General features: G+C 37.5%; 1 protein-coding gene across 2 annotated transcripts in view; it reads right to left on the bottom strand.

Moving 5' to 3' along the window:
* Positions 1 to 12,236, bottom strand: part of DYNC2H1 (dynein cytoplasmic 2 heavy chain 1) — a 158,430-nt gene that overhangs the window by 123,960 nt on the left and 22,234 nt on the right. For both annotated transcript variants that reach the window (XM_061374480.1, XM_061374479.1), the window contains 13 exons: positions 11,685 to 11,855; positions 11,135 to 11,517; positions 10,260 to 10,392; positions 10,052 to 10,169; positions 8,920 to 9,032; positions 8,707 to 8,826; positions 6,538 to 6,688; positions 4,809 to 5,011; positions 3,465 to 3,647; positions 3,083 to 3,265; positions 2,701 to 2,924; positions 1,793 to 1,908; positions 561 to 760 (listed from right to left, as the gene is read on the bottom strand). In XM_061374480.1, coding sequence (XP_061230464.1) covers positions 561 to 760; positions 1,793 to 1,908; positions 2,701 to 2,924; positions 3,083 to 3,265; positions 3,465 to 3,647; positions 4,809 to 5,011; positions 6,538 to 6,688; positions 8,707 to 8,826; positions 8,920 to 9,032; positions 10,052 to 10,169; positions 10,260 to 10,392; positions 11,135 to 11,517; positions 11,685 to 11,855 — 2,298 coding nt within the window. The remainder of the gene's footprint in view (positions 1 to 560; positions 761 to 1,792; positions 1,909 to 2,700; positions 2,925 to 3,082; positions 3,266 to 3,464; positions 3,648 to 4,808; positions 5,012 to 6,537; positions 6,689 to 8,706; positions 8,827 to 8,919; positions 9,033 to 10,051; positions 10,170 to 10,259; positions 10,393 to 11,134; positions 11,518 to 11,684; positions 11,856 to 12,236) is intronic.

Here is a 12,236-nt window from a genome sequence, read left to right as displayed (position 1 = left end):
TTTGATTCTAGAATTTTATTTTTTGAAACTATAGATATTTGTAGAAGTAATTAAAATTATGATAATAAAGAATATCAAGAAACATATTCTGCATGTTAGAAGCATTTCACTAAGTCACTAATATAAAAATAACAGCCTTCTTTGGGCATATATTTACCTAGAAACTAATGAACCTTTAGTCACAAAACTTCATCTAATCCTACAATACATAAACATAGATGAGACACAGAACTGCTTGATAAACAAAACATTCACTTATTTAATTCCTTCACCATCCAAAACATTCACTGGAATTTATAACTGGCCTGAATGAAACCGTGTCATATGTTCACAACGTAACTTACCTTGCACTATTTTTCTTTCAATTACATAACTGATATACCATATTTCACACACCTATTTTTTCATATGCGTGTAATTAGAATCTACCAGTTACTGACTTTTTTAGAAAATATTTCTTTCAAAAGTAAATAGAAATTAATCAAATGAATGCAATATTAATCAGTTATAACTCAGAATAACACATTTTTTGCTGTTTTATTGCTGTAGTTAATGTTTACCTGGGTGCTTATAATTTCCAAGTTTGCTTCTTCAAAGACTTGTTGTAAAGCTGTAGTTAACTCTGCATACTCTACATCTTTAAAGTCAATGCCAGGAAATACATCTTTAACCAGTGCATCAAAACGTGAGCAGTCCGCAAATGTAAGCTTTGACATGGTATTAAGCCGCAGAGCTTGAACCACCATGTGACTTTCATTAACTGGAAATAAAAGCGAAGAAGCCAGATCAGTTTAAGCTGGTCGTTGGGTTTTTTCCCTTAGAAAGTATCAGCACTTGAACTCACACTGCTAAGACACTGAAGGTGGAATCACAGTGTAGACTGCATTCTAGTTCATGTACCACTCTACTTATAAGTTAGATAACTGCCTTACTGTATTTTTCATATATGCTCACAAACCCATTCTATACAGATATGAGATGATTATGATGCAAGCCAGATAGTACATAATAGCTTCACGATTAAAGTGGGACTAAGAGGACAATAGTTTACTTGTTAAAGTACTCATGACAGAAATTAAGGACCTGGATTCCAGACCTTACTCTGCCAGAGTTTGAAGTCACATCTCTGAAGTGTGTCCTAATTAACTATGAATATTTACAACACTCTCCACAACTCCTCTGGAATCTGAACTACCATGGAAATAGAAATGTTTTGGGACCAGAACAAAAACAACCACAGGAAAGTTTTACTCTGCCAGAAAAGTTAGGAGTCTCATGATGGAAAAGGCATAGGGCTCTGATCTCTGTTTTTTCTTTTATTTTTTAATCAAATTGCCTTCTTATGTAAAACACATACACTTTCAGAGAACAGGACTAGGAACCACAGGTGAAAATTATCCTATGTTTCTGTCCTCCTTATGCAATCTAACGCCATGTAACGATTTTAGCAAACCTCAAATGGAATCAAAATAGTCTGGTCACTGATGAATAATGATGGCATCAGATCAACCTTCCTGTCCTAACTTAAGTGAAAACAAGAGTCTTTGAGAATCACTCAAAATCATTCCAGAATAAAGTCCTATATCTATGTTCTTGTAAGAGCTCCATCTAGAATATGACAATGGTCTTTTGTGATCTCCTAATGGAGGACTTTCACAGATATTTTTTTTATTTTCAATTGCCTCCAGATCTAAGCCACGGCTTCTCAAAAGTCCACTGAACAAGAAACCTGTAGTGAATAATACCGGTACAATATCCCAAATAATTAAAGGTTTGGTAGGGTCAACATTACTTTCTTTCTTTGCTTCACTTTTCTTCAACTGATGAAGAAGATTGCCACAGCCTCTCAAAACAGTCTTCAGTGCTCGTAAACCCCAATCATAGTGCTGCTGTGGTGTCAGAAGCTCCCTAAATTAAAGAACAGCAATAATGTAAAAATCTTTAGGTGACAGCACCTGAAATTTATTTTTTTTTTTTGGCAAATGAATATGCTCATCGTATAGTTCTGGGCAAAAGAGAGACTGATGAGTACGTACGTGTAGTGCCATCTGAAATGCATTTCAGAGATACAATCAATGACACTGAAATTTTCAGAGGGAGTAATGTAATTACATTACTAATGTATTTATAACTGTCCCTCAAAGCATTATGTAAAACCTCTGAACTTTGTTCTAATATACATACTTATAACCAGTCAGTTGTATTTCAACAACCTCAAGAGTCTACATTCAACACCATGCTTGTGAGCATTCATATGTGATCATAATAGGGTAGCTGTACTTTGCCACCTTGAGATTATAACTGCTTTCCAAATATTTTCACACCTGAATCTCCCAATATCTTGCAAGATTTTTATTTTGTAAGTTAAATTAATATCTACAGAGATTTACCATTCAGATTTAAGAGCTGTATTGACTGTAAAACTTTTGATGACTCCAAATGTGTAGCTTTATGCCTAGTTTTATTTCTGACACAGCTTTCTATAATATCCATGTCATAAAATATTACAGAAAATTAACAGAAAGTATGTGCAGATTGCATCCCTACAGTCATAGTCTAAATGGAGACTACTGGCATAGTGTAAATGGAGAAAAAACAAGATGGTAGTATGAGAAGCACAAAGGTCAATGCTAGAATAAAAGCAGGAAGGAAGAGAATTAGAAAAATAACACAACTTGGGGTGAGGGGAGGGGAGCTTACCTTGCTAGATTAAAAATAGACACTAATTTTCTACCGAGTATTTTAGCATCCTTAAAGCCTTCTGAATATAAAATCACTTCTGCAATGAGTTCATTGTCTGGATGAGTCATAGCAACTGGCCTGAAAAGTTGTTTGAGGTTATCAGGCAGTTTTTGTCTTCCTCCATAACCTTTTCCAGCAGGATTCAGAGTGATAAAGATTCCAGAATTATGATCCACTTCAACCTAGCATTAGAAGTTCATGGTAATAGTATATTGTCATATGAAACAGTATTGAGCAAAGTTCTGTGGACTATGTTTAGTTACAGTAGTCACATTTTAAGTTTAACCCTGTTGTTTATAGACTATTTTTATAAGAAAAAAATAACTAAGTTTTCCTGTACCTTTTTTCCAAGCATCTCACATACAGGACTATGTTTCTTCAACGCATGTTGGATTGTCTGAATCTGCATGGATACTGCAGACAGTACAGCTTCCTCAAGTCTGTTGAATTCATCAAAACAGCCCCAGGCACCACACTTCACTAAGCCCATGAATATGCGCCCCATCGATTTCACATCAATGCCCTTAAAATTAGAAAGAATACTATCAAACTTCAAATAACAAGAAAACAATGAAAGACTGTTTCCCAGCCATTAAAAAAAAAAAGTTATTGGAAATGCCAGAAATGTCTAATGGAATGTGTACCAAAACTATTTCTCGAATATTCCTTTATGAAATACGGGCATAGATATTCGTCTCCTAAATATGAGGAACCATATTCACCTCATCACAATTGAAGACTAATACTTGTCTTCCAAGGAGTCCACCCAAAGCCTTTACTGATTCTGTCTTTCCAGTTCCAGCTGGACCATAGGGATTTCCTCCAAGGCCCATCTTCATAGCCTGAGTAAGAGTTAGGTAACACTTATCAGTCAGAGGTGTATAAACAAGTTTAGGGGAATTACCCTGCAGAAACAAAACAAATTACATTAATTGGCAAACAGAAATTATTGATGATGCAATTTAATTTTATTCATAATTCATTAATTTGAAAATCACAGAATCATAGAATACTTAGGGTTGGAAAAAACCTTAAGATGATCTAGTTCCAACCCCCCAACACGGGCAGGGACACCTCACACTAAACCATGTCACCCAAGGCTCTGTCCAAACTGGCCTTGAACACTGCCAGGGAGGGAGCATTCACAACCTCCCTGGGCAACCCATTCCAGTGCCTCACCACCCTCACAGTAAAGAACTTCCTCCATATATCCAATCTAAACTTCAGCTGTTTAAGTTTTAATCCGTTACCCCTTGTCCTATCACTACAGTCCCTAATGAAGAGTCCCTCCCCAGCATCCCTATAGGCCCCCTTCAGATACTGGAAGGCTGCTATGAGGTCTCCATGCAGCCTTTTCTTCTCCAGGCTGAACAGCCCCAACTTTCTCAGCCTCTCTGCATACAGGAGGTGATCCAGTCCCCTGATCATTCTTGTGGCCTCCTCTGGACTTTTTCCAACAGTTCCATGTCCTTTTTATGTTGAGGACACCAGAACTGCACACAATACTCCAGGTGAAGTCTCACAAGAGCAAGTAGAGGGGCAGGATCACCTCCTTTGATCTGCTGGTCATGCTCCTTTTGATGCATCCCAGGATACGGTTGGCTTTCTGTGCTGCAAGTGCACACTGCTGGTTCATATTCATTTTCTCATCAACCAAAATCCAATACAATGCTTGAGATTACCATCTCATTAAGTACATGTATTTGTTCATAGTTATGAATTTTTCCTGATTTTTATTGACTATCAAAGCATTGTGAAATTTTTTTTAGAATTACAGAAAAAAGGTCAACACAGATGAAACTGCACTCTGACATACAGAGATAGCAAGCTTATTAGAAAATATTTATATGATAATGCAGCTGCTTTCCATACAAAGCACCTTACATTTACCCCACCAATATCAAGAATGACAATGATTACAGTATCTTTTAGTATCTTCTATGAAACAGCATGCTAAGGACACAACAACGTTGAAAAATTAGCAACAGTTGGGAGACAACCAGCAGCATGTGTGAAAGTATTTGACACATACAAAAGCCACTAGGTAAATACTAAAAATACCTCACCTGATATTCGTAAGTATATTGGAGTTCAGCATCTACCATCTGAACATAACATTTTTGGTCTTTCATATAAAACCTCAGCTGCTTCTTCCAAGCCCAATCTTCAACACTGTGAACTTGAGCTTGATTCAGCTGCTTCACCACATCAATGTTATGAATGATATCAAGAATCAGAGCTTTCAGCTTGAGCTCAAGGACTCCTGATTCTGCAAATAACCACACACACACACACACACACAAAAGAAAAATCACTGCAGTGTAGTAAGGAAGATACACGTTACCCACTCTCAAATTCATTCTGCTGCTTTCTACTGTCAGCAAATCTTATTCAGGTCTTGTTTCAACTATATACATAAATATTACCTATTACCTAAAGTAAGCAGCATAAAGTGAGATCCTGACAGAGAATGTGAATCATAATGTAACTTCAGGCATTTGGAAGTAATACTGTCTGCCTCTACACCCAATAAGTAGAGGCCTTTCTGGAAGGCAGTTTATTCCAGGAGTGTTTACAGCTATGTCCACCTCAGTAATCAGTGTGGCACAAATCTGTTAATTCATCTGCAACAGATCTGAAAACCATACTACACACAACCTAGCAATTTTACTAAGATTAATTAAGATGATGCAAAATCAATGCTCATTAGCAGATTGGGTGCAATAAGTGTACTCTGAGAACATACTGTTTAGTTCAGTTTCATTTGAAAGAAGCCCAGTTTATGTTCTCCTACGCCATTCCACGATGGGAGTTAAATGAAAGTAAGTAGGGATAATCAGACAACTCACTTCAAACTCACACCTACTATCCAAACTAAAAAGTTACTTTAAATGCATTATACAATAGGTGGAATGAACTCTCTTCCGTAACTGTTGACATTTCTCCACTGTCTATAGCAAGAATGCAAAAAGGAAGCTTAGATAAATAACCACACTTACAGACTGCTGAAGGTAGGTGATATGAATCCTAAACCTAGTTAATACATCAGATGTTAACAGTTCATACAGTAAACAGCCATAAAAATGTGGTGGAAGATTGTCAAATACATATTAAATTGAGTCTTTTTATACATATAGGGTATAGAGTCATCATAGAGCCCACAGCCACCTCACCTAACCTAAACTATAGAATTTTACATCTGAGGTAGTCATTTAAATTCCCCTTATGGTCAAAAGAGACGAATAAGCACTCAAAGGCATAATTATTCCAACTGATTTGCACTATATAAGATTCAGAACAAACATGCCTTGAAAATAAGTAGTTGATTGGTACTGCTACAGAGGTATGCAAGAATTATTAGTTCAGATGTAGATGTATGTATCTAAGAAAGACAGTATCACCTACACAGCATACAGAATATACTGGCATGACAAAGTACTTCAGCTGTTCTCTGGCTAGTTCCCATGAAACTTAACATTACAGAAAAGTTCATTAGGTGAGGACAAATTATCAGTAAACATATAAACCAAAAAATAACTATTTAAGAATAAAAATAAAAGAGGGTTTCACATATAAATGCTCCAAGGTAAGTTTTAATCTAAATAAAAAAACATTGTTCACCCTGTAACATTAAACACACGAACCTTGACAGTTATAAGTGGGTAACTTTATGAATCTCAACTTTATTAACTCAAACTGATTTATATAATTTCCTGCTTAAGTAAACAGAATGTCAAATACTATAAAACTACATAGTCATTATGAATAATTATATATTAAAAATCATTTTTATACCTGTACTTCCAGTATCTTCTATACCATTATCAATGCTAGTATAATGTTCCAATTTAGCCATGAGTTCTAATTCTAATTGTTGCAGACTATGGTCTTTGATAGCACTGTCAACATCTTCAGTGAATTGGATTTGTTCTGCCAAGGAAAGAACCTTTGAGAAAAAAAGTTATAATTACATTTTTGAAATAGAGAAGACATACAAAAAAAAGTTTAAAAAGTTTTAAAATAAATTTGTAATTGCTTATTATGCTTGATATTTATAAATATTTAAAAGCCACAAATTTGCTATACTCTTAAGAACATATATTGCCACCTTAAAACCTGACAAAATTTAGCAAAAACCTGCAATGTGATCCAATACAGCAAGTCCCGTAGCTGTTCTACAGCATGTGCTAGCAACACATCTTTTCCATTAAATGGTATGTCAGATGGAAACCTAAACCTCTTGAATATGGGCTCAGCGTGCCTGCAATACGGTAGTTGCATAGAATCACAGAATGGTTTGGGTTGGAAGGGATCTTACAGATCATCTAGTTCCAATCCTCCTGCCATAGGGAGGGGACACCTTTCACTTGAACAACCTGATCTAGTGGAAGAGAGTTACAGACAGGATCACTGAGCAAAGGGTAGGGGGTGGTGACAGGAAGGGATAAAAGAAAAATACAAAACCGGGCTTAAGCAGGATCACCCCCAGCCTGCTTTTGAACCTCAGCAAGGAATTGCCTACAAGGCACCATTACAGAGAAATCCCTCAAACCCCCACCAGAAACTCAACATGCAGGGGCACCTCTCTAAAGTACCTGTGCACTAATACATGCAGTAAGGTGGAATAAATATAATGAATTAGAGATCTGTATGCAGTGGCAGGGCTATGGCCTTGTTGAGCCCATGGAGATGTGGTGGAGTGGCTTCCATGGCTGGAGAGTTGCAAGGGAGGGATACAGGCTCATTAGGAAGGATAGGCAGGGAAGCAAGGAGGGGCAGTTGCCCTTTACCTAAAGGAATAGCTGGAGTGCATGGAGCTCTGCCTGGGGATGGATGAGGAGTCAGCTGAGATTTATAGGTTAAAGAGGACAGGTCAAGGTGACATTATAATGCGTGTCTGCTATAGGCCACCTGACTAGGAAGAATAAGTGGATGAGCAGCCTCACATTCACAGGCCCTGGTCCTCAGAGGGACTTCCACCAACCCAATACCTGCTGGAGGAGCAACAAAGGACATAAGCAACCCAGGAGATTCCTGGAGTCCATGGATGACAACTCCCCTTCCAAGAAATAAAGGAGCCAGTGAGGACAGGTGCTTTACTGGACACAGTCCAATGGAAGACCACAAAGATGATTTAGGAACTGAAGCATCTCTCCTGTGATGAAAGGCTGAGAGAACTGAGACTGTTCGGCCTGGACAAAAGGTGGCTCAGGGCAGAATCTTATCAAGGTCTATAAATGCCTGAAGGGAGCATACAAAGATGAAGCCAGGCTCTTTTCAGAGGTGCCCAGTGACTGGAAGAAGTTAACAGGCACAAACTGAAACACAGAAAGCTGTCTGAACTTTAGGGAACACTTCTTTACTATTAGGAGTGACTGAGCACTGGCACAGGTTGCCCAGGGAAGTAGTAGAGTCTCCATTTCTAGAGACCTTCAAAAGCTGTCTGGACATGGTCCTGGCTGAACCAGCTTGAGCAGGGGTCTTGGACCAGGCGACCTCTAGAGGTTCCTTCCCACCACAATCATTCCATGATTCTGTGTGATATTCTGTCCTACCAGCCAAAACTGCATAAAAGAATTTCATATTCATGACTATTTCTGCTTATACAGCCAAACTTTAGAAACAATATTTTAACCAGCTTCAAAAAGGGCTTTTTATGTTACTAAGTCTTAGCAGCCGTGCATGTTACATTCACTACCAACTAAGATCAAGTTTTACATCAAATTTAATAAATAGATGGATGTTAGAACAAGTGCCATGACAAAGACTCAAGATTTCAAATGTTTATAAAAGAATTATGAAAAAACATATTTTTAAGAAGTTCTCTACACTATAAATGAATAAAATGGATTTGTTCATGGTTAGTTTCTTCCAAACCTGTATTTATACTTCTTTATCAGCCTCTGAAATAACTTATTTGGTAAATCTGAGACTACACAGTGGCATTATTGGATCAACTGCTACCTGGGAAGGAAAGAGCGATGGATCAATTGAACCTTGTGATTTCTTTCCAGCTTCAACACAGTCAATTAACATTTTTTTCAGCGTCTCCTTCATCTCTAAAGCCAAACTGCTTAGCCACACCTAACAGAGAAAAGAAAAAACCTCAAAAGTTACGTTGCAAAATAATTTCTTCAAAAGATACTAGAACTATATTTGGGTAGGATTTTTTCTTACCTCCACCTCATTTGATAGAAGAACTTTATTTCTAAGTGGCACAGTTTCTCCTTCTACAGACTTCATGGCAACTATGTATTTAAATTCTTCATCAAAAGCCACATTGTTAATTCCTGTTAATCAGAAAACAGCACCAAAGTTACTTATTGCTAAAAGTCTAGTGCTTAGTGGTGGCAAGAGAGAAATAAAAAGCCTGCAATAGATTATTTAGAATCATAGAATCATAGAATAGTTAGGGTTGGAAAAGACCTTAAGATCACCTAGTTCCAACCCCCCCCCCGCCATGGCCTTGGCCTTGGCCTTGGGTGATATGGTTTAGAGCGAGCTGTCCCTGCCCATGGCAGAGGGGTTGGAACTTGATGATCTTAAGGTCCTTTCCAACCCTAACTATTCTATAATGTTATGATTCTATGACACCTCACACTAAACCATGTCACCCAAGGCTTCATCCAACCTGGCCTTGAACACTGCAAGGGAGGGAGCATTCACAACTTCCCTGGACAACCCATTCCAGTGCCTCACAACCCTTACAGGAAAGAACTTCTTCCATATATCCAATCTAAACTTCCCCTGTTTAAGTTTTAACCCATTACCCCTTGTCCTATCACTACAGTCCCTAATGAAGAGTCCATCCCCAGCATCCATATATGCCCCCTTCAGATACTGGAAGGCTGCTATGAGGTCTCCATACAGCCTTCTCTTCTCCAGGCTGAACAGCCCCAACTTTCTCAGCCTCTCTTCATACAGGAGGTGCTCCAGTCCCCTTATCATCCTCGTGGCTTCCTCTGGACTTGTTCCAACAGTTCCATCTCCTTTTTATGTTGAGGACACCAGAACTGCACACAATACTCCAAGTGAGGTCTCAGGAGAGCAGAGTAAAGGGGCAGGATAACCTCCTTCAACCTGCTGGTCATGCTCCTTTTGGTGCAGCCCAGGATACGGTTGGCTTTCTGGGCTGCGAGCTGACACTGCTGGCTCAACTTCATTTTCTCATCAACCAGCAGCCCCAAGTCCTTCTTCACAGGGCAGCTCTGAATTGCTTCTTTGCGCAACCTGTAGCTGTGCCTGGGATTGTTTTGAAGAACCTTATTTCTAAATAAGTACAGTTCACAAATGATGATAAATGTATTACCTGCAAAAAGTTTCTTTAGATGAGACTGGATAACCACTGGATTTGTGGGCTGTCCTAAAATTTCTAGTAAGTCATCATCTCCAATGAAATAGAATCTTGGAAATGCTGAGCGCTTTTCCTATATAAACACAAAATAAATCAATTTTGTTGATTTAAATTCAAACTTACTGACTTTCTTTATGGAAAATCATATTTATATCAGCTGTACCTCCAAAAACTCATTCAATGATCTCTGACATCTCTGAAGCTGGTCAAGTATGGTAATTAAGGTGTTTCTTATTCCTGTCCGGGCATTCAGTGATGTTATCCTGTTGTCACTCTTGATATCTAACATAATGGATCTTGACAGAAAGAAAATTTGAGTAATTCATAAAACAACCATGACAGTTTCAATATGGATACACAAGTAGTTATGTAAATAAAAATTAAAGCACAGGTAGTTCATTTAAATATCTCATACATAGCATTTAGATTTCAGTGGTTATGATGAAACATTTCAGAATTTACATCAATATCTCTCCAATGTATTTTAATAACAACCATTTCTGGCTACCCAAAACCAAGCAAACTCAAGTCTTGACTTTATTTCCTTCTAAGAGGTCATTTTAACTAAAATTAAGACAGGTAATGGTACATATCTTTCTACATTTCTAAAATCTCCCTCTTTTTATCTCCTTGACTTATTTGGAAAAAGATAAACCATCTGTTTCTCCCAAAAGTCCATCTGTGTACTTTCTTAGTGAACAAAGTGTTTGTCTTCAACAAGAAATGATTCCTGAAAAAGAAACCCAACCAATTACATCACCTCTGCTTTTGTTGCAAGACTGATCTGGTGTTTGCCTGCCTTGTTTGTGATCTTCGACATTTCATGTGATTTCATTCTTCACATGTGCCCAATTAAAATGAAACCTATGTTAACAACTTTATGTGTCACTGCCACACACCTGTATGTACTGAATTCCTGTTGCTGACATTCATCTCCATACATATTCCAATTGCTGCATATTTTTTCACAATGAAGAATGTTCTAGCCAACTCGTGTCAAAGATACTAAAAAAAGAAGTCTCACTCCATAACACTAACCTGAAGTCATCATCAACTCTGTTAAAACGAGCCTGTTCTTTGGGCAGAGCTCCACGACCAAATATCGGTTCCAAATAGACCCATTTCCTCTGAATTTGGTTTAAATTCTGCAGATACTCATCCAACTCAGCCAGTTTTTTCTCCCAGATGGACACTTTATCTTCAAAACCTTTGTAGTACGGAGAGTCCTTGAGGGACTGTAGAAGACAGCGATGATCTCCAACTTGATTGACTATGTCCTTCCAGTCTTTAATAAGCCTGATAGTCTTGCCTTGGCTATCTTCATAATCTGTTAATGTGAAGACAGCTCCAGCTCCCCAGAGTTCAAGCTCACGTAATGCTTCTCTGATTGTTACTTCACCTTGGGCCCGACAATTCAAATCCTATTTAAAAGCATAAACAGATTTAATTTGAAACTACAGAGCTTGCAATAAACTTTCCATTCAAAAATATAACACAAATTCCATTTCTATAGCAATAAAAATATACATATGCATATAAAACAAGATTTATTGTACAAAATAAACTGCGTAACTGGAACTATTCATACCTTCAGTTCCATCGCTTTTTCTACAATGGCATCTGTCACTTTTAGCAGATCTCCAAATAACAAACCTTCAAGTGTAGTGCCTCGGGGAAGACCCAGAAGACGAAAGAGATCCAGCCAGTGGTCTGGAGAAAGATGTTCTCCTCTTACATATTTTAGGAGTGGAACTATCATCTATAGGAAAAATGCATGTGTGAATCCATCTAGTCTTTATGAAAATTGTATGCTTGATTACAGAGTAACATGATATTCAAACAAAACAAAACCTTACATTCTTAAACCAAAGCTCATTTCTTTCAGTTCCTGTATTTAATGTGTAGGAGTATAACTGAGAAAAACTCATTGAGAAATATGTGCCTATGTAAACTGTAATGACCTTCCTGTTAACTGTAAGGAACTAAAAGGTTCTCAAAAGTATGCAAAATGTTCAAAAGAGTATCAGAAGATATTTTCTTAAATTGTAACTGATCTTATTCTAAGAACTGAACAATGACCTACATGACAAAGTATATTAGCTAGTAATACCAAAACAATTTTTGTTTTATAACCTTTTTA

This window comes from Neopsephotus bourkii, unplaced genomic scaffold (genome assembly GCF_033783945.1).
Source record: "Neopsephotus bourkii isolate Nb327-2 ecotype Australia unplaced genomic scaffold, CSIRO-AGI_Nbou_v1 NB_1638, whole genome shotgun sequence".
Taxonomy (NCBI): Eukaryota; Metazoa; Chordata; class Aves; order Psittaciformes; family Psittacidae; genus Neopsephotus; species Neopsephotus bourkii.
The sequence above is the reverse complement of the archived record's forward strand: the minus strand, read 5'-3'. Positions and strand labels throughout refer to the sequence as shown.